At 38.0% G+C, this 19,782-nt stretch overlaps 1 protein-coding gene across 2 annotated transcripts; it reads right to left on the bottom strand.

Moving 5' to 3' along the window:
- Positions 1 to 8,285: 8,285 nt before the first annotated feature.
- Positions 8,286 to 11,425, bottom strand: CCL20 (C-C motif chemokine ligand 20). 2 transcript variants are annotated; one of them, XM_061205589.1, is made up of 4 exons: positions 11,347 to 11,425; positions 10,067 to 10,181; positions 9,262 to 9,339; positions 8,286 to 8,307 (listed from the first exon to the last, which is right to left on the bottom strand). In XM_061205589.1, the coding sequence occupies exons 1-4, from the start codon at positions 11,423 to 11,425 to the stop codon at positions 8,286 to 8,288; spliced, it is 294 nt and encodes a 97-aa protein (XP_061061572.1). The 2 variants fall into 2 exon arrangements, with proteins under 2 accessions (XP_061061572.1, XP_061061580.1); XM_061205597.1 differs by having other exon boundaries at positions 10,067 to 10,178.
- Positions 11,426 to 19,782: the final 8,357 nt, after the last annotated feature.

The following is a 19,782-nucleotide window of genomic DNA, read 5'->3' as shown; positions in this document are numbered from 1 at the left end:
GTCAGGCTCTAGACTTCATCCTTTAGGAATCCAGAAGTTCTTTTCTTCCCCAGATTTGGGCCTCTAAAGTAGCGAGCTCGTTATGACCTGAGTCTGAATGAATCTAAATCCAACACTTTCCTCATCACCTGGAATTTAGGTGAATTTAAACTTAATATATTCCTGTTTTTTTGATGCTGAGCTGCATGAGCTGTTTGTAAATTTTGGAGATTAATCCTTTGTCAGTTGCTTCATTGGCAAATATTTTCTCCCATTCTGAGGGTTGTCTTTTCATCTTGTTTATGGCTTCCTTTGCTGTGCAGAAGCTTTTAAGTTTCATTACGTCCCATTTGTTTATTTTTGTTTTTATTTCCATTTCTCCAGGAGGTGGGTCAAAAAGGATCTTGCTGTGATTGATGTCATAGAGTGTTCTGCCTATGTTTTCCTCTAAGAGTTTGATAGTGTCTGGCCTTACATTTAGGTCTTTAACCCATTTTGAGTTTAGTTTTGTGTATGGTGCTAGGGAGTGTTCTAATTTCATTCTTTTACATGTAGCTGTCCAGTTTTCCCAGCACCACTTCTTGAAGAGGCCGTCTTTTCTCCATTGTATATTCTTGCCTCCTTTATCAAAAGTAAGGTGACCATATGTGCATGGGTTTATCTCTGGGCTTTCTATCCTGTTCCATTGATCTATATTTCTGTTTTTGTGCCAGTACCATACTGTCCTGATGACTGTAGCTTTGTAGTATAGTCTGAAGTCCGGGAGCCTGATTCCTCCAGCTCCATTTTTCTTTCTCAAGATTGCCTTGGCTATTCGGGGTCTTTTATGTTTCCATACAAATTGTGAAATTTTTTGTTCTAGTTCTGTGAAAAATGCCATTGGTAGTTTGATAAGGATTGCACTGACTCTGTAGATTGCTTTGGGGAGTATAGTCATTTTCACAATGTTGATTCTTCCAATCCAAGAACATGGTATATCTCTCCAACTGTTTGTATCATCTTTAATTTCTTTCATCAGTGTCTTATAGTTTTCTGCATACAGGTCTTTTGTCTCCTTAGGTAGGTTTATTCCTAGGTATTTTATTCTTTTTGTTGCAGTGGTAAATGGGAGTGTTTCCTTAATTTCCCTTTCAGATTTTTCCTCATTAGTGTATAGGATTGCAAGAGATTTCTGTGCATTAATTTTGTATCCTGCTATTTTACCAAATTCATTGATTAGCTCTAGTAGTTTTCTGGTAGAGTCTTTAGGATTCTCTATGTATAGTATCATGTCATCTGCAAACAGTGACAGCTTTAATTCTTCTTTTCCAATTTGGATTCCTTTTATGCCTTTTTCTTCTCTGATTGCTGTGGCTAAAACTTCCAAAACTATATTGACTAATAGTGGTGAGAGTGGACAACCTTGTCTTGTTCCTGATCTTGGAGGAAATGGTTTCAGTTTTTCACCATTGAGAACTATGTTGGCTGTAGGTTAATTGATACAGCCACTATGGAGAACAGTATGTAAGTTCCTTAAAAAACTAAAAATAGAACTACCATATGACCCAGCAATCCCACTACTGGGCATATACCCTGAGAAAACCATAATTCAAAAAGAGTCATGTACCACAATGTTCATTGCAGCTCTTTTTACAATAGCCAGGACATGGAAGCAACCTAAGTGTCCATCGACAGATGAATGGATAAAGAAGATGTAGCACATATATACAATGGAATATTACTCAACCATAAAAAGAAACAAAATTGAGTTATTCGTAGTGAGGTGGATGGACCTAGAGACTGTCATACAGAGTGAAGTAAGTCAGAAAGAGAAAAATAAATACCATATGCTAACACATATATATGGAATCTAAAAAAAAAAAAAATGGTTCTGAAGAACCTAGGGGCAGGACAGGAATAAAATATAGACGTAGAGAATGGACTTGAGAACACAGGGAGGGAGAAGTGTAAGCTGGGATGATGTGAGAGAGTGGCATGGACTTATATATACTAACAAATGTAAAATAGATAGCTAATAGGAAGCAGCCGCATAGCACAGGGAGATCAGCTTGGTGCTTTGTGACCACCTAGAGGGGTGGGATAGGGAGGCTGGGAGGGAGACGCAAGAGGGAGGAAATATGGGGATATATATGTATGTATAGCTTATTCACTTTGTTATAAAGCAGAAACTAACACACCATTGTAAAGCAATTATACTCCAATAAAGATGTTAAAAAAAAACAAACTTAATATATTCCTTTTAAGATAACTGATATTCAAGTGAAGAAGGAGGACAGCAAGAACAAGAAACATGAAAAAAGTTTTCCATGTTAAGCCTTTCAAACGTGTGACCATTGATTGTTAAAAATGCCTGGATTCTGGGCTTCCCTGGTGGCTCAGTGGTTAAGAATCTGCCTGCCAACTCAGGGGACACGGGTTCGAGCCCTGGTCTGGGAAGAGACCACATGCCACGGAGCAACTAAGCCTGTGCGCCACAACTACTGAGCCCAGGTGCCACAACTACTGAAGCCCACGTGCCTAGAGGCCGTGCTCCACAACAAGAGAACCACCGCAATGAGAAGCCCACGCACCACAATGAAGAGTAGCCCCCCACACATGCCGCAACTAGAGAAAGCCCGTGTGCTGCAGCGAAGACCCAACACAGGCAAAAATAAGTAAATAAACAAAATAGATAAATTTATTTTTAAAAAATGCCCGGATTCTAGTAATTAGAGGAATGGAGAATGTGTTGTACCATGCCAGAGCATGGGCAGCATTTTCTATAACTACATTATTGTACCGGATTTATTCATCAGCCTTGTTTATCTGTTTCAGTTAAGTCAGAACCATAGAAAGAAAACAAATTTGCAAAATCACCAAAGTCTGTGGATATAAATGTTGCTTTGTGCTAATTCAATCACCAAATTGAGGCCATAGTTAAGCACCTTACGTTAGTCCCCAGTTGGAATCTTGACACTTGGTGGAAAAGTTAATACAATGAGGAATAGTTTACAGTCTGAGTAATTCGAATTTATGACCTATCCTTTCAGTCAGAAAAAGTCAGAGTAAGCCAAGGCCTAGTACAACAGTTCTCCATGGACCTTATTTCATCACAGAAAATTAAGACTTATACTCTTGGGTAGGTTTAATCACGTTTGTCTTTCTTACCTTATCTAGATTCCTTGCTCAGCCAAGGGGAAGACATGGGCATTGCTTCTGAGAGAAAGAAAGTAAATTGTGACAGCTTCTTCACAGATATGGAGAAGTTCTACATCCCCATCCCCATCCCCAAGTGCCTTTATTCTTCTTTCATATTATACATTTATTTGGTTATATGTTTGTTTCCTGCCTCTCCTTCCATAAATCACATGAAAGCAAGGACTTCGTCCTGCTCATTCTCAGTGACCAGAACAATGCCTGACTCATAGTAGGTGCTCAATAAATAGCCGTTGACTGAAGGAATGAATGGGTAGAGAACATAGCTTTCACTCAATAAACCATGATTTAACAAGAAAAAAAAAACCTGTGATACGTGCCTGGCACTGCTGGGGAAGAAGGTAACCACATCACAACTGGAGCTTACTCCTTGACAAGGCAAACTTTTTAAGTCTTTTTGATACCAAAGTAAGAAAGTCTAAAATGTTCTATGTTCTAACACTTTGATACCATCTAAAATAGCAGAGCATACAGATGATTATAAAGATGACAAAGAACCAACAAGAGAACCAACGTCAAGGAACATTAGACACCACAGGGCTGCCTTATTGACACAGAAACACCTTTATACCAGTCGCCTGGCCAGAAACTTGATACCAACTAATTCCATCATATCTCTAAAGACTGTGTGACCTTAGGTAAATTTCTTAACTTCCTTGACCCTCAGTTTCTCTGTCCCCAAAATGGGCATAAAAATAGTACCTACCTCATGTTTAAATGAGATAATACATTAATGATCTTAGCAAGTGATATTAGCATATCACTTGCTGCTTACTAGTCTAGATTTTATTAACGACGTGATTACTACCCAAACCCAAACACTTGCATGCATCTGTCCTTTCTCATATTTCTCATGCTTTCATCTGAATACTGTTGTATACCTCCAACCCATCTCCATGATGTCCAGCTCTGGCCTTCCCTAACAATTCTTTCCTGTCCTTCCAGCTTTTGCTCCCCTATCTCCTTGTCTTGGTTGAAACTTGAGTCTATGGCAACAGCACTCCCTTTATAGTTTTATGAAGATGCCCACAGAGCCAGAAGCAGGTAGAAACCAACATTCTTGTGCTTCCATGATGGCACTTCTTCATTTCTACACTCCTCCTCATTCTTTGAAGTACACGTGTGTCATTAGACCATCTACTTCTCCTCTTTCTGGCTGTCAGTCGAAGGTCTTGATCAGTTCTTTACTTTCCTTGAAGAATTTGGCCCAAGTTCACCATCTCCTCTTTCACTCCTCTTGCTAACCTCAGTTTCGGCAACTTTATAACCATGCGGCACAATGCCACTTATAAAGTGGTCTGGTCCCACTCCCCAACCCAGCCTCTATTTACAACTAGGAGTCAGGGAACAAACTAAGTGACACCACAGGAATGCAACCACCAAAACCCAGAAGGTGGGAAACTCAGAAAAATTTCCTGGTTTCTCCAGAACATAAATCACAAAGGAAAAAGAGAAGGATGGTAACGATAAGAAACATAGATTAAACTTAAAAAGAAACAAATCACACAAATGCAGTGTGTGGACCTTATGTGGAGCTTCATTCAAACATATCAACTGCAATAAATAAATAAATACAACCCTTTTTTGAAACAAACAGGGAAATTAGAACATTGACTGAATATTTGGTGATATTGGGGAATTAGTGTTGATCTTTAAATCTGTGATAATGAGATTGTTTGTGTCTTTTTAAAAGTCCCTGTTAAAAAAATACATATAAATATGTGTATGTATGTGTAAATATATATTTATATTCATATATAATAATTTGATATTGGGGAATTGCTTCAAAGTAAATCAGGGTATATAAGTGGGGAGAAGTTAGGCAGCATAGATGTAACCAGATGGCCATTGGTTGGTTGAAGCTGTTACTCTGGGGCTGGATGGATGTACTGGGGCATGAGGGAGCCATCCGGGTGTTGAAAATATTTAATATCTTGAATGGCCCAGAGTCATCACACAGGCATGTACATATGCAAAAATTCAGCTAAGCTGTACACTTAGACTTGTGCATTTTACTGTATGTAAATTATACCTTAATTAAAAAATTAAGTAGAAAATACATTTTCCAAAATGAAAAAAAGAAAAAGAAGAGCTGTGAATTGGGAGCAACTTCCCTAATCCTTGAACATGGTTAGTGCAGTGAGACTAATGAACTAAACTTCCAGTTTTATGGCTGAGACTCTGTGCTGCGCTCTGATCCCAGGCTTAACAATCTGGCTTTGTGATTCCAACTTGAACTCATGGGGGTAACGCACTGATTTGCCCATGTGCTTTTACCCATGCACTTGACAGTGGAATGTTCCCACTGTGATTAATAAATTGGCTCCAGAAACTCAGCTAATACTTAGTAGTCTCCAGAAACTCAGCTAATAGGTATTAGGACTCCTGGCCCCAAACGATTCACACACATTCATAGCACGAACAAAATGTGCTACTTTCCTGACTCAGCAAAGCTCACCTGGTGAGGCCTCCCAGCAGCAGTCAGCCAAATGGGCCACTGCCCCTGACAGTGGTCCTCTCTGGCTGTGCTGCCCCAGGCAAGGGTGACTGGTGGTGGGGAGGGGTGGCAGAGGGAGGGTTATCTAGAATGAGTCTCAAGAATTCCAAGCCCATCTCTGTTACCTTTCTTTTTGCCATGGCCTTAACTGAGGTCCCACCGTTTCTCACCTTACTCATTGCAGCTCTCTCTGTACCTCTGCATCCATCTTCCATCCCACCTCCCTTTCCTCCTGCTTTGACTTCTTCCATGGTTCCCCTGTGTTTCCGTGTTCAAGTTCAAACCACTGTGCTTAGTTGAGGCAACAGTTTTACTTAATCTGCAGCTGCTCCATCCTACACCCACTCCTTGCATACGTCTCGCTTCATCCAGTGTTACCCAACTGGTGGCATAATTGATATCTGGGTAAGAAAATTCTTCATTGCGCCAGGCTATCTTGTGCATTCCAGTGGGTTTAGCATCCCTGTCTCCTGCCCACTGAATACCTTAGTATCCCACCTTCAGACATTGTGACAACTAAAATATGCCCCCAGATATTTCCAAACACCCCCTGCTGCTCCTTTTCCAATTGAGTGTCTCCTACTGGCCTTTCATACCTCGACTCAAACAAGGGTTGAACCATACACAATTGCCATCTTCATAGTTCAAGAGCATTGAATATTGGCTATTTAATAAGGTTCAACTGAATATTCTTTTCTTCTGGAAACTCTCACTACTAACGCCCTGTCCCATGCCTTCCTTTATCCAAGTGCTTACCACCCTGTGTTGTCATAGCTGATTTTCTAGTCATCCCCTCTCTCTTCCCACACTGCTCAGCACTAATTACCTGGGGGTGAGCACCAAGTGCTAACTTAGTTTCTTGACATCTCCAGCTTCACTTGGCTCGGTGCCTGGCTCATAATAGGTGCCAACTCATGTCTGATGAACAGACAAACAGGATATTGAGCATACTTTCCCTGATGACTCAGTGTTGTTATTTATGAGCACAGAGATGCCTTCAGAGCCTACTGAGCGTTTGGCTCTACACCAAATGACCTACCATTGCCCGCGTTATGGATGTGCGTGTCTGGATTTTAAATTCTATCATCAGTGTGTCTGCCTCCACTAATCCTTCGTGGCCTTTGGAATCTGAAGCAGACTGTCCAGAGTGCTGTGTCGGGCACTCTGTGAACTTAGGTGCATGACTATTGTGACAAGAACTACCCTGGTACAGGGTCTTTTCATCTTATTTCTGGGTTCTTGCTAGGTTTCACACATTTGTTGTCTCTCTTCTGGTTACTGAGGCAATCGGTTTCTAAAAACCCTCTGCATAGGACTTCCCTGGTGGCGCAGTGGTTAGGAATCCACCTGCCAATGCAGGGGACACGGGTTCGAGCCCTGGTCCGGGAAGATCCCACATGCCGTGGAGCAACTAAGCCCGTGCGCCACAACTACTGAGCCTGCGCTCTAGAGCCTGTGAGCCGCAACTACCGAGCCCTCGTGCCACAACTACTGAAGCTGAGTGCCTAGAGCCCATGCTCCACAACAAGAGAAGCCACTGCAATGAGAAGCCCGTGCACCGCAATGAAGAGTAGCCACTGCTCATCACAACTAGAGAAAGCCCGTGTGCAGCAATGAAGACCCAATGCAGCCAAAAATAAAATAAATTAATTAAAAAAAAAAACCCTCTGCATAATCATTTTCTCTTTGGAAAGTGCTTAAAGATGACTCAGGAGGACTCATAAAGTAGAGCAAGTTTCCTCTGCTGAGATGCCCATTCCTAGGACCATGGCTGGTGACAGAATGACAGGCTAAGTGATTGCTCAAGGAATTTTCTAAATAGTTGTTGTGTCCCTGCAGTCACAAAATAGGTGGGCATACTTTTTTCATTTTGAAAAGTTTTATATCAAGAAATATTGACCTGTGTCACAGATAGACTCTTTCTAATTTTTGGTTTAAATGACTTTGAATTTTTTTTTAATTCAAAAAAACCTTTCCATTATAATTCATATAGAATGAAGTCCAGGACCACAAGGGATAGAGATAAAGGGAAAAACCAGGAAGAAGTAAATGGGGAATACAATTTTCACAACATTTTCGTATTTACTAAACTCTTAACTATTCTTAATACACCTCTTAATAAATGTTATTTAACTCAATCCACAAACAAGTTTTGGTTCTTTTATTTTCAATATTTATTCTTCTTATCATTTTTTTCTTTAACAAGGTAATTACAACAATTTAGGAAACAGAACTATATAAACAGAAGAATGTTAAATGTTTGGGTTTTTTTTAATAGCCTTCTGCTTGCAGGAAAGTCCATATATCTTATTCCTCCAAGCATAACTTTATACCTCATACTAAACCAAATAGTTTATGGAAAACTAGTATTAAATAGCAAAACACAAATAAAACCACATATATAAATAACATAACATAAAATAGAGTATAATGTGATGCTTAACAAAGCAAACTGTGATGCAATATGAATCAACTTCACTAATTGGACAAGTCCAATGAGACACAAATCAGATAAGCTCTAAACCTTCAACAGTGTGTAAGTGAAACTGCCAACTCAGCTAGGTTCCTTTTGTTCTTGGGCTGTGTCCAGTTCCATTTCAGGGAGTATCCAGTTTTACATCTTCTTGACTCTTTGACTATAAAGAGAAAAAGAAGAAAAAAATAAGCAAAGATGGGGTGCCTGGTGGGTGGGAATGTCTTTGGTGCCTACAGATTGCCTCAGACACCCCAATCTCATCTCAGGATACCAAGCAGCTCAGAAGCCATATGAGGAAATCAGGGTTCCTGAAACAGGAACAGGAACAGGATATGAACAGAAACAGAAACAGGATATGAACACTAAGGTTGTGTCTTCATATTCAGTGTCTGGCAACTGGGTGTGAGATGATTCTGTCCATTGATAAAATGTCACTCCATTATCATCAGTGTAAATCAGAGCCATTGATCTCTTTTTAACTGTTTATTTTTTAGCTTTTAACAAACGAATGTCATGTACTCTGTAAATTATATAAATAGGAGGCATCTTTGCAACAAGAATCAAATGCATAGAGGAATCTAATACATCGTGTGAAAAATCATTCAATTAAAAACAATTAAAATAAAAATGGGGCTTCCCTGGTGGCACAGTGGTTCAGAATCCGCCTGCCATTGCAGGGGACACGGGTTCGAGCCCTGGTCCGGGAAGATCTCACATGCCGCGGAGCAACTAAACCCGTGTGCCGCAACTACTGAGCCTGCACCCTAGAGCCCGTGCTCCGCAACAAGAGAAGCCACCGCAACGAGAAACCTGCACACCGCAACGAAGAGTAGCCCCAGCTCACCACAACTAGAGAAAGCCTGCGCGCAGCAACAAAGACCTAACTCAGCCACAAATAAATAAATAAATAAATTTATAAAAAAAAAAAATTAAAATGATCTGTAAGTGGTTGAAAAAATGAATTTTTTGTTTTCATGGTCCGATTCAAACTACCCTTTAAAAATGTCATAGTGCTTAGGCTAAAGCATCCCAGCAAGCCTGTGATGCACCACTCTGAACACCACTCTTTCCCAAACATTTGGAGAGAGGCTGGTGGATTGTAAATGTTCCATACCTGAGGATATGCACTGCTTGTTTCACCCAATTCTTCTTTGGATCTGCACACACAGCTAATCTTCTCCTTGTGTATAAGCTGAAAAAAGTCAGAGAATTTGATTTATGTTTCAATTTCATTTATTGCTTAAATGTTTTTTTCTTTTTTCCCAGAGGACATGCAATGGAAATTTCATATTCCAATTGGTGGCTCTACGCCCTCAACATTTTATTTGTTTCAGAGGTGAAACAAAATGCCAAAAAAAAAAATGCTTCTTATAAAGTTTGATGCAAGAAATGATTCTCCCTGACTTTCTCTGCAATCTAACAAAAGGTTGTGCAGTAACAGGAAGATAAAGTCCCAGAATTATTTAATTTTGTTGTTGATGGCTACATGAAATATGTTTACATCTTATCAATAACTTATATCATTCCGAAATATAATACCCTATATAAATCAAGAATATTATATGAGATAGTGTAACCACTCTGAGCTTTAGCTTACAGCCCAACCACTTTCTGGTAGAGGATGCTCATTTCAAAGTTTAGGTTTTCCATATTTTCCTGAGATAGCATCTTAGTAGCTTATAACTTTATCTTCAAAAGTGATTTTGCCCTCAACTGTGTTCATTTTTTTTAAACTAAGTTTTGCCTTATTCCAGTTCCATTTAAAGTGAACTTTGAAGAATAAATGTACGACTAAAACACAGCTCGCTTTTTGCCACATGAGTTATTTCTGAATGAAACTCTAAAAAGGCAAAGCTTTTTCTACTTGAAATTCTCATGTACTCCTAATACAAATGAATTAGAATCCCTTAATAACTTACATGACTGCATTGATGTCACAAGCTTCATTGGCCAGCTGCTGTGTGAAGCCCACGATAAATTTGGGATGAAGGATTTTTTCTGTATATTGGAGGCAGCAGTCAAAGTTGCTTGCTGCTAAAAAGAAATGAAAGATATTGAGTCCACATGGATGAACTTATTCTGTGATAGGTATCATGGAACTGCTTGAAGTTGTGGAAAACCTAGAATCTGATTTATATGGTAAATAAACTATTTAGAGGAACACCTCCAATATCTTTGAGACCCATTTTAACATAGTTTCCAGTTCTCTTAAAAAAAAATAGTTTGTGTACTGGGAAATTTTGGTTCAATAATACAATTTAGAAGCACATGAGACATCAGTCTCATAAAAGGAATATCTTTAGTAAGAAACACAAACTGACAGTGTTTTATTTCATTCACTATAATCACTCAAGAATATGAGTACCTTCCACTTGAAGAAACCCTTATAAATAACCTTCTAAATTCAGAAAAAAAATAAATTGGCAGGTTTTAATCTATTATCTGGCTACTGAATATTGAGAGGAGGGTGAGGACAAGAAGTTACAAAGGAAAATGTGATTTACAGGAGCTGCTAATAAGAGCTACAATTAAAACACTTTGAAATTGTAATATTAGTTAATGGGAATTTTGTATTTTGTTCATAAAAGTTCAACGCATGTATTTTCAGGAATGCACCTGTTGCTAAAAGTGATGTCCTCTTACAGTAATAAAGCAATTCTTGGACACTCCCCTGAGTTAAATTACAACCTACTGTATCCTTAACCTGCTGTAAGGGATAAATGTAATCTCAAAGTTGGCAAGTGATGTCCCCAAGGCCTTGCAAGGATGAAGTCAAGTGCCATAATCCACCCCTAAAGGATGAGTTTTGAACTCTGCTAAAACTACTTAGTTGGGAAATGAGAAAGCTAGGGAAATGGGAGAATTTTCTACATTTCAAAATGGCCCCATTCACTGGTAATGTTACACAATTTACATCTCTCCCAGAATAGCACTTTGGGTTGTTCTGGAGTTCGAGGGTCTCTAAGAGCCCACCACCACTGCCCCCCAAATTTGCTGAGATTGACAGCAGAGAAAAAATCCTGATAGGCAGCAGTAACCTTTCCCTCTTCCACTCACCAATGAGATGACAACCCTCATCACTTCCTTTTGAAGATTTTCTAACAGGCTTCCATCCCTTGGGACCCCTAGATGAGCTCAAGGCTTAGAGAAAAATGAAAATAGTTCTTCCTCCTGTGCTAGCAGAAAGAGTGACACTTACCTTCTGACTTGCTGCAGAGGTGGAGTAGCAACACTGACATCAAAGCAGCCAGGAGCAAACTCTTGCTACTGTACCTCATTTTCAGCTCAAAGAATAGATGTCTCAGTGCTGGGTACCTAGTGCCCTGGGAGAGCTGTTATGCTTGATAGCAGCCTGGGCCTGGGATGGCCCTACTTATAGCAAGTATTGGAATGTACATAGAAGGCGTGTTCTCACATGGGGTTTTCCCCATTGATTAACCTGCCCCATCATGTCGTCACAAAGAAGAAACCACAGGGAAAACTTCCTGCCTTTCCCTAATGTTGGGAAGGTGTGAAGGTCAGGATGGAGGGGGAGGGAGGGTTAAGAAGGGGAAAATCCTGTAAAATCCTTTGAATTTGCAAAGAAGGAAAAGCAGCTCAGCCCTGCGTCCCAGAAAAGATGTCTGTCCTGTTTTAACTTAATCTCTTGTCTCTGAAAAGAGAGGACAAGGATTAACAATGATACAAAGATAAGCCCCACTCAGGAGCATTCCAGAACTCCTATTGTTACACTCTGATTACTTTCCAGAGCCAATAGAGGAGGGAGAGGATGAGGCAGGACACCAAGCATACTCAGGCATTTACAATTTCATCGTTGGTGCTCAGCTGTCACCAAAGACCTTGAATTTCTGGGCTATTATGCAGAGCAGGTAATATAGCAATGCTTAGTAGTGTCCCCAGTTTTAGTGGAAAATACCAGCTCTTAAGTGAGACTCAAGTTTCAGCTTTATCTTAGTTTCAATCTCACTCTTCTAAATCTTCTACATTTTACATGACTCTAATCAACATTGCAGCCCAGAAAATGACCCTCATCTGCCCATAACTCTTCATGCTAATGTGGTTACATAACTCAATACAAAGCCTCAGAAGAAAAAGAAAAAAAAAGAGGAAAAAAGTAGGAAGAATATCATTGTATGCTGGGGACTGGGTTTGCAGGAAGGGTATGACTATAAAGAAACACCACAAGGGAGTTTTGGGGGGGTGATGAAGTTATTTTCTATCCTATTATGGGAATGGTTACACATCACTACCCATGTGTTAAAATTCATAGAAACGTACATCAAAAGAAAAAAGTGAATTGTATTATATGATCATTTAAAAAGTAAAGTTTAAAGATATCAAAATCATAAAAAAGAACTGTCCACTATAAACAAATAGATTGAAAGTAAAAGATCAAAAAAGATATGCCATGCAAAGAATAAACAAAAGAGAACTGGAGTTGCTATGCCTATATCTAACAAAATAAATTTTAAAACAAAAGAAAGTTACTAGAGATAAAGAGGGAGTTCCATAATGATAAAGGATCAATCTGTCAGAAAGATATAAAAATCATGACCATATATACATCTAACAACAGCACCTCAAAATACATAAAGCAAAAACTGACAGAATTGAAGGGAAGAATAAACAATTCAACAATAAAGATAGACATTTCAATACCATATTTTCAATAATGAATAGAAAAACTAGACAGAAGATGTACAAGAAAACAGAAGATTCGAACAACGGTATAAACCAACTAAGCCTAACAGACATCAATAGAACACTCTACCCAACAACAATAGAAGAGGCATTCTTCCAAAGTTCATATGGAACATTCTTCCAGATAAATCATATGCTAAGCCATAAAACAAGTCAATAAAGTTCAAAGGATTGAAATCATACAAAATATGTTTTCAAACCACAATGTAATGCTCAGAGAGAAACTTATAGCAGGGATACATGAAATAGAGAGTAGCAAAAAATAGAGGAAATCAAAGTAACCAAAATTTGATTCTTTGAAAAGATCAACAAAATTAACAAGCTTTAACTAGGCTAACCAAGAAAAAAAAAGGGAGGGGTGGCGTGAAGAGAAGACAAATTGTTAGACTCAGGAATGAAAGAAGGGGTGTCACTACCAACTTTAAGAAATAAAAAGGACTAAAAGGGAATATGATGAACAACTGTATGCCAATACATTAGACAAAATAGATGAAAGGGACAAATTACTAGAAAGACACCAATTACGAACCTGACTCAAGTAGACATAGAAAGTTTGAATATGTAACAAGTAAAGATATCAAATTGGTAACTAAAAATATTTCCACAAAGGAAAGTCCAGACGCAGATGGCTTCACTGGTTAATTCTACCAAATATTCAAAGAAAAATTAAAACCAATTCTTCACAAACTTTTTTAAAAAGTAGAAGAGGAGGAAATAATTTCTAACTATTCTATGAGGACAGTATTACACTGATATCAAAATAAGACAGAGACATCACAAGAAAAAAAAAAAAAACTACAGACCAGTATCTCTTATGAATACAGACACAAAAATCCTCAGCAAAACACTAGTAATCTGTACCCAACAACATATAAAAAGGACATAAACTAGGAAATGTAATATACAATATTAGCTGAACAAATAAAAAAACCGTGTGAAAAGCATTTGACAAAAATCCAACACCTATCATAATAAACACTCAGCGAACTAGGAATAGTAGAGAACGTCTTCAACCTGATAAAGGTCATCTATGAAAATCCCACAGCTAATATCATACTTAATGTTGAAAGACTGAATGCTTTCCTTCTGAGATCAAGACCAAGACAGGGGTGTCCACTCTAACCACTACTATTCATCATTGTACTGGAGGTTCTAGCCAGGATAATTAGTCAAGAAAAGGGGGAGGCACCCAGATTGGAAAGGAAGTAGTAATTATCTTAATTTGCAAATGAGATAATCTTGTATGTAGAAAATCCTAAAGAATCTACTAAAAAACTATTAGAACTAATAAGTTCATCAAGGTTGCAAGATTCAAGATCAATATACAAAAAAATATTAATTGTATTTCTATACAATATCAATAAACAACTTGAATATAGAATAAAAAAGCAATTATTTTTATAATAGCATAGAAGAATAAAATATCTAGGTATAAATTTAACAAAACAAGTGAAAAGTAACTTAAAACTACAAAACATTATTAAAGAAATTAAAGAAGACTTCTAAATAAATGGAAAGACGAGGGGTGGGATGAATTGGGAGATTGGGATTGACATATATACACTAATATGTGTAAAATAGATAACTAATAAGAACCTGCTGTATAAAATAAATAAATAAAATAAAATTCAAAAAAATAAAAAAGAAGCTGAACATACACCTACGATATGACGCAGCCATTCTACTCCTAGGTATTCACCCAAAAAGAGTGCATATGCCCCCACAAAAATTTTTCCACAAATGATTATAGTGGTGTTTTTTCAAACCAAACAAGTGATTATAGTTGATTTACAATGTTGTATTAGCTTCAGGTATACAGCAAAGTGATTCAGTTATATGTATATGTGTGTATATATATATATGTTCTTTTTGCAGATTCTTTTCCATTATAGGTCATTACAAGATATTGAATATAGTTCCCTGTGCCATGCAGTATGTCCTTGTTGTTTATCTATTTTATATATAGTAGTTTGTTGTTTATCTATTTTATATATAGTAGTTTGTTGTTTATCTATTTCATATATAGTAGTTTGCTGCTTACCTATTTTATATATAATAGTTTGTATCTGCTAATCCCAAACTCCTAATTTATCCCCCCGCCCCGCCACGTCCTTTCCTCTTTGGTAACCATGAGTTTGTTTTTTATGCCTGTGGGTCTATTTCTGTTTTGTAAATAGGTTCATTTGTATCATTTTTTTGGATTCCACATATAAGTAATATCAAATGAAAAAAAATTTTTTTTTAATTTAAATAAATAAATAAACAGAAAGACATCCCATGTCATGGATTGGAAGATATCATTGTTAAGATGGCACTATTCCCTAAATTGATCTACATATTCAATACAAGTCCTATCAAAATCCCAGCTGAGTTCTTTTCAGAAATGGAAGATACTCAAATTCATATGGGATTACAAGGGATCCCAAATAGCCTCCTGATGACAAAACTTACTATAAATCTACACTAACCAAGACATGTGATACTGGCATAAGTGTAGACACATAGATCAAGGGAATAGAATTGAGAGTCCAGATATAAACCTTCATATCTATGGTCAACTGATTGTTTATTATGGTGCCAAGACCATTCAATGGAGGAGAGAATAGTCTTTTCAGCAAATGAGGCTAGGACAACTGGATATCCATATGCAAAAGAATGATGTTAATCATGTTAATGATTAAGTCAAAATGGATCATAGACTTAAATATAAGAGCTAACACTCTGAACCTCTTAGAAGAAAACATAGAAGTAAATCTTCATGACCTTGGGTTGGGCAATGATTTTTCAGATATAAGAACAAAAGCTCAAGAAACAAAATAAAAAACCAACTGGACTACATCAAAACTATAAATTTTTGTGCTTCAAATGATACTATACAAATGTGAAAAACAACCCACAGAAAGATAGGAAGTATTTGCAAATTATATATCTGATAAAGGACTTATGCTTGTATCTAGAATATATGAAGAACTCCTGCAACTAAATAATGTAAAGATAAATAACCCAATTTAAAAATGAACAAAATACCCAAATAAACATTTCTCCTATGATGTATAAGTGGTCAAAAAGCACATGAAAAGATACTTAACATCATTAGTCATTAGATAAATGTAAATCAAAACCACAATGACATACCACTTCACATCCACAAGGATGGCTATCATCAAAAAGATAGATGAGTGTTAGTAATGATGTGGAGAAATTGGAATACTCATACATTATCGATGAGAATGAAAAATGGTGCAGTCACTTTGAAAAACAGTTTGACAGTTCCTCAAATGGTTAATCATGGCATTGCCGTATGACCCAGCAATTCCACTCCTAGTACACTCAAGATAAATAATATATCTCCACATAGAAACTTGTATGAATGTTCATGGCAGCATTATTCATAATAGCCCAAAAGTGGAAATAATCCAAATGCCATCAACTGATGAATAGATACATAAAATGTGGTGAATGTATACAATGGAATATTCTTTGGCAATAAAAATGAAAACAGTACTGGTGGATGCTACAGCATGGATGAACCTTGCAAACATTATAAATAAGGCAAAAAAAAAAAAAAAGCAAGCACAAAAGGCCACATATTGTAAGAGTCCATTTATATAAAATGTTCAAAATGAGCAAACCTACAGATACAGGAAGTAGAATAGTGATAGTTGAGGGCTAGATTGGGGTGTTAGGGGAAAGGCAAGGGAAGGGAGAACGACTGCTAATGGGTATGAGGTTTCTTCCTTATTTTTTTTTTAATCTAAAAATAGATAGTGATGACAGTTTGTACATCCCTATGAATATACTAAAACACATGGAATTGTGCACTTTAAAAGGGTGAATTTTATGGTATGTGAATTACATCTCAATAAAGCTCATAACAGCAACAAAAATCTTCACCCACCTATATATAACACTCACCCCACAGATCCTCTTTGTTTCTTTTGCTAGATGTGTCATTTCATATCTGTCACTTAGAAACTTTTTAAAATATGACCTTCAACTGATTTTTTTGTTCAGTCAATGAACATGCTAATGAGAAGGTTAACATAAGAAAATTATTTCAAACCTAATTTATTAGAAAGCTATTAGCACACTGGTATTTAGCTTCTAGCCATTCTTTTCAAATATCTCAGACATTCCTGATGAGTCCTAATTCCCTCATGTAGTAGAATCTCAGCATCTTGCTCCTTTTTTTTTTTCCAGAAAAAACATTTGACAAGTGTTTTATGTGGAAGGTACTTAGTGGTACATACAGATGGCTAGAACATGATGACTGCATTCAAGGCAACTTATAATAACAAAATTAAAATGAACAAATAACTATAAAACCAAGCAATATGGTAAGTGCCATATTCATATTATATGAAATATTTTCATAGAAATTAACAAAAGTGATCATTTAAAAATTACTTAACTCCCCTTCCATTTCTACGATGGATGAACACAAGACATGCCATGCTGACTTAAAAGAGTGACCGTCTAAAACTTTTCTCTTTCTGATCGGGATTCCATGAAAAGTTTTTGGAAGGTGGTAGAAGTTCCTTTTAAAATAGCATTTACTGGGAACTAAGATCCCACAAGCTGTGCAGTATGGCCAAAACAAACAAACAAACAAAAAAATAGCATTTATTGAGCACCTACTAGGTACCAGATATTTTAATTTAAAGAATGTGACATTTGACTTCTCACAGGGCTGTATGTAACGCAGAAGACAAAGAACCAGACAGGCCTGAACTTTCTGGCTTCCACACCAGTGGGTCTTGACTATAGCTGAGCTTCAAGGAACAAACATGGTTCTTACCATGGTTTTTGAAGAGTACCAAATTATAGAATTTCTAAGATAGAGAAATGTGGAGACCATCTAGTTCAATATCTTAATTTTGAAGATGAGTACACGGAAGCAAGAGAGATGTTTGACTTCGTCAGCATTGAACCATGAGGACCAGATCTAGAAATCAGATCCTCCTCCCCAGGTCAGAGATTCTTCCCCATTTCCTCCTCAAGGTTTTATTATCTGATTATTTAATGGGTGGAATTATATATCATCAGCCTACAATGTTGTTTTCTTTAGATAGTAACACGAGTTGTAGTTTCCGTACTCACACTCGTAACCAGCAGACTCGGACTGTACCAAAGTTTCCTGTACACGGCCATAAAACCTCACCTTCCCTGAAGCCAGCAAGGTAAGGCTATCAGACAGTTTGAAGATAGTGTAATGAGGTTGATAAATGGAGAAGAACTGCATTTGATGTGCCAGCATCCAAGCCCATCGTGGGCTCATACAGACACAGGACAAGTGGATCTGAAATCACCTCCATTCTGAAGCTGGTCTTCTTTCTCTCTCCTCCAGACACACCTCAGATTAGCTGTTTTCCCACCTTGGAGTCCACCACTTTGCTTATATCCAGGTCTTGAATGATTTTGTTAATGTGCTTGTTTTTTGATGAACTGTTCATACTGGCCAAATGGCTGCTGAAAATTCCAAGTTTTCTCTTACTGTCAAAGTTCCCATCTTGCTGTCATCTTGGGCTACATAACCTGTGGTACTTTTGAAGTTGGCAGGTTGAGGGTTTCCTCCTTTGCAGCCAGTATGCCTGACAATGAGGATTTGCCTCCCCTCAAGGGTCCAAAAATCACATTAAGACCAGGTTTCATCACTCACTGACAATCTTCAATATCTCCTTCTCCACTGTTTTGACCAACTAGGAAGTCACTCTTCCCCTTAACTTGCTAGCAAATATTATAAAAACTTAACACAGGTCAAACAGATAACATCCCAAAACCCATGGAGGGCACAGCAGGTGGACCAGTGGTGCTTCTTTTTGACATTGGGAAAACAGAAACATTCTTTGCAGACACCTAGAAAAAATTTTCTCTACTGTGCCACCACGAGATGGAATAAATCTTCCCCACAGAATTTTTTTTAATATATATGTATTTTATTCATTTTTTTTGGCTGCATTGGGTCTTCACTGCAGAGCACGGGCTTCTCTCTAGTTGTGGCGTGCAGGCTCCAGGATGCATGGGCTCTGTAGTTTGCAGCACGCGGTCTCTCCCGTTGAGGCGCACAAGCTCAGTAGCTGTGGTGCGTGGGCTTAGTTGCCCCGCAGCATGTGGGATCTTAGTTCCCCAACCAGGGATCCAACGTGTGACCCCTGCATTGGAAGGCGGAGTGTTTATCACTGGACCACCAGGGAAGTCCCTCCCACATAATTCTAAGTGAAATTCTGATTTATGAAAATGCGAGGGCCACTTCTTCCCTGCTGTGGAAAATCATCTCTGCTTGGTCTTGAACTTTAAAACATACACATGCCCTGCATGCATGCACACAAACACGCACACAGATGCATACAGATACACAAAAGGAAAAGTATGGGGGGAAGGGCAAAGGATGTGAATTATTATCCCTCAAAGGAAAGATCCGGAGAGGATGCCTCATTTACATGGACCCTACTGTTCACTGAAGAGGAAGGAGAGAAATTCATCCATTCAACAAAGATTTCTGTGCACCTAATTTGTTCATGGCGCTGAGGACAGAGTGGTAAACAAAACAAAGTCTCTACCCACATGCAACTTGCATTGTAGTAGATAAGACAGACAAGAAACAAATAAATTAACAGAAAAGTAATTTAATATTAGATAATGTGTTATAAAGAAAAATAAAGTGGGATAATGGAAAAGACTGTCCATGAGTGCCATTTTAGGTAAGGAGATCAGGAAAGCATCTCTTGGGAAGATACTGAGCAAGGACCTGAATGAATAAAGGAGTGAGCTTTGCAGATATCTAGAGGAAGAGCACCCAAAGTGAAGGGAACAGCAAGTGCAACATCCCTGAGACAAGAAAGTGCTTGGGATGCTTGAGGGGCAGTGAGGCCAGTGTGCTGGAGGATATGGAGCGAGGGGCGGAGTGGTACGGAATGAGGACAAAGAGGCAGCC

This window comes from Eubalaena glacialis, chromosome 1, assembly GCF_028564815.1.
Source record: "Eubalaena glacialis isolate mEubGla1 chromosome 1, mEubGla1.1.hap2.+ XY, whole genome shotgun sequence".
NCBI lineage: Eukaryota > Metazoa > Chordata > Mammalia > Artiodactyla > Balaenidae > Eubalaena > Eubalaena glacialis.
The sequence above is the reverse complement of the archived record's forward strand: the minus strand, read 5'-3'. Positions and strand labels throughout refer to the sequence as shown.

Coding starts and splice junctions, on each gene's coding strand:
- CCL20 (XM_061205589.1), bottom strand. CDS start 11,425: ATGAGGTACAGTAGCAAGAGTTTGCTCCTGGCTGCTTTGATGTCAGTG. Junction 10,182..11,346: donor CCTCTGCAGCAAGTCAGAAG/GTAAGTGTCACT, acceptor ATTTCTTTTTAG/CAGCAAGCAACTTTGACTGC. Junction 9,340..10,066: donor TGTGACATCAATGCAGTCAT/GTAAGTTATTAA, acceptor GACTTTTTTCAG/CTTATACACAAGGAGAAGAT.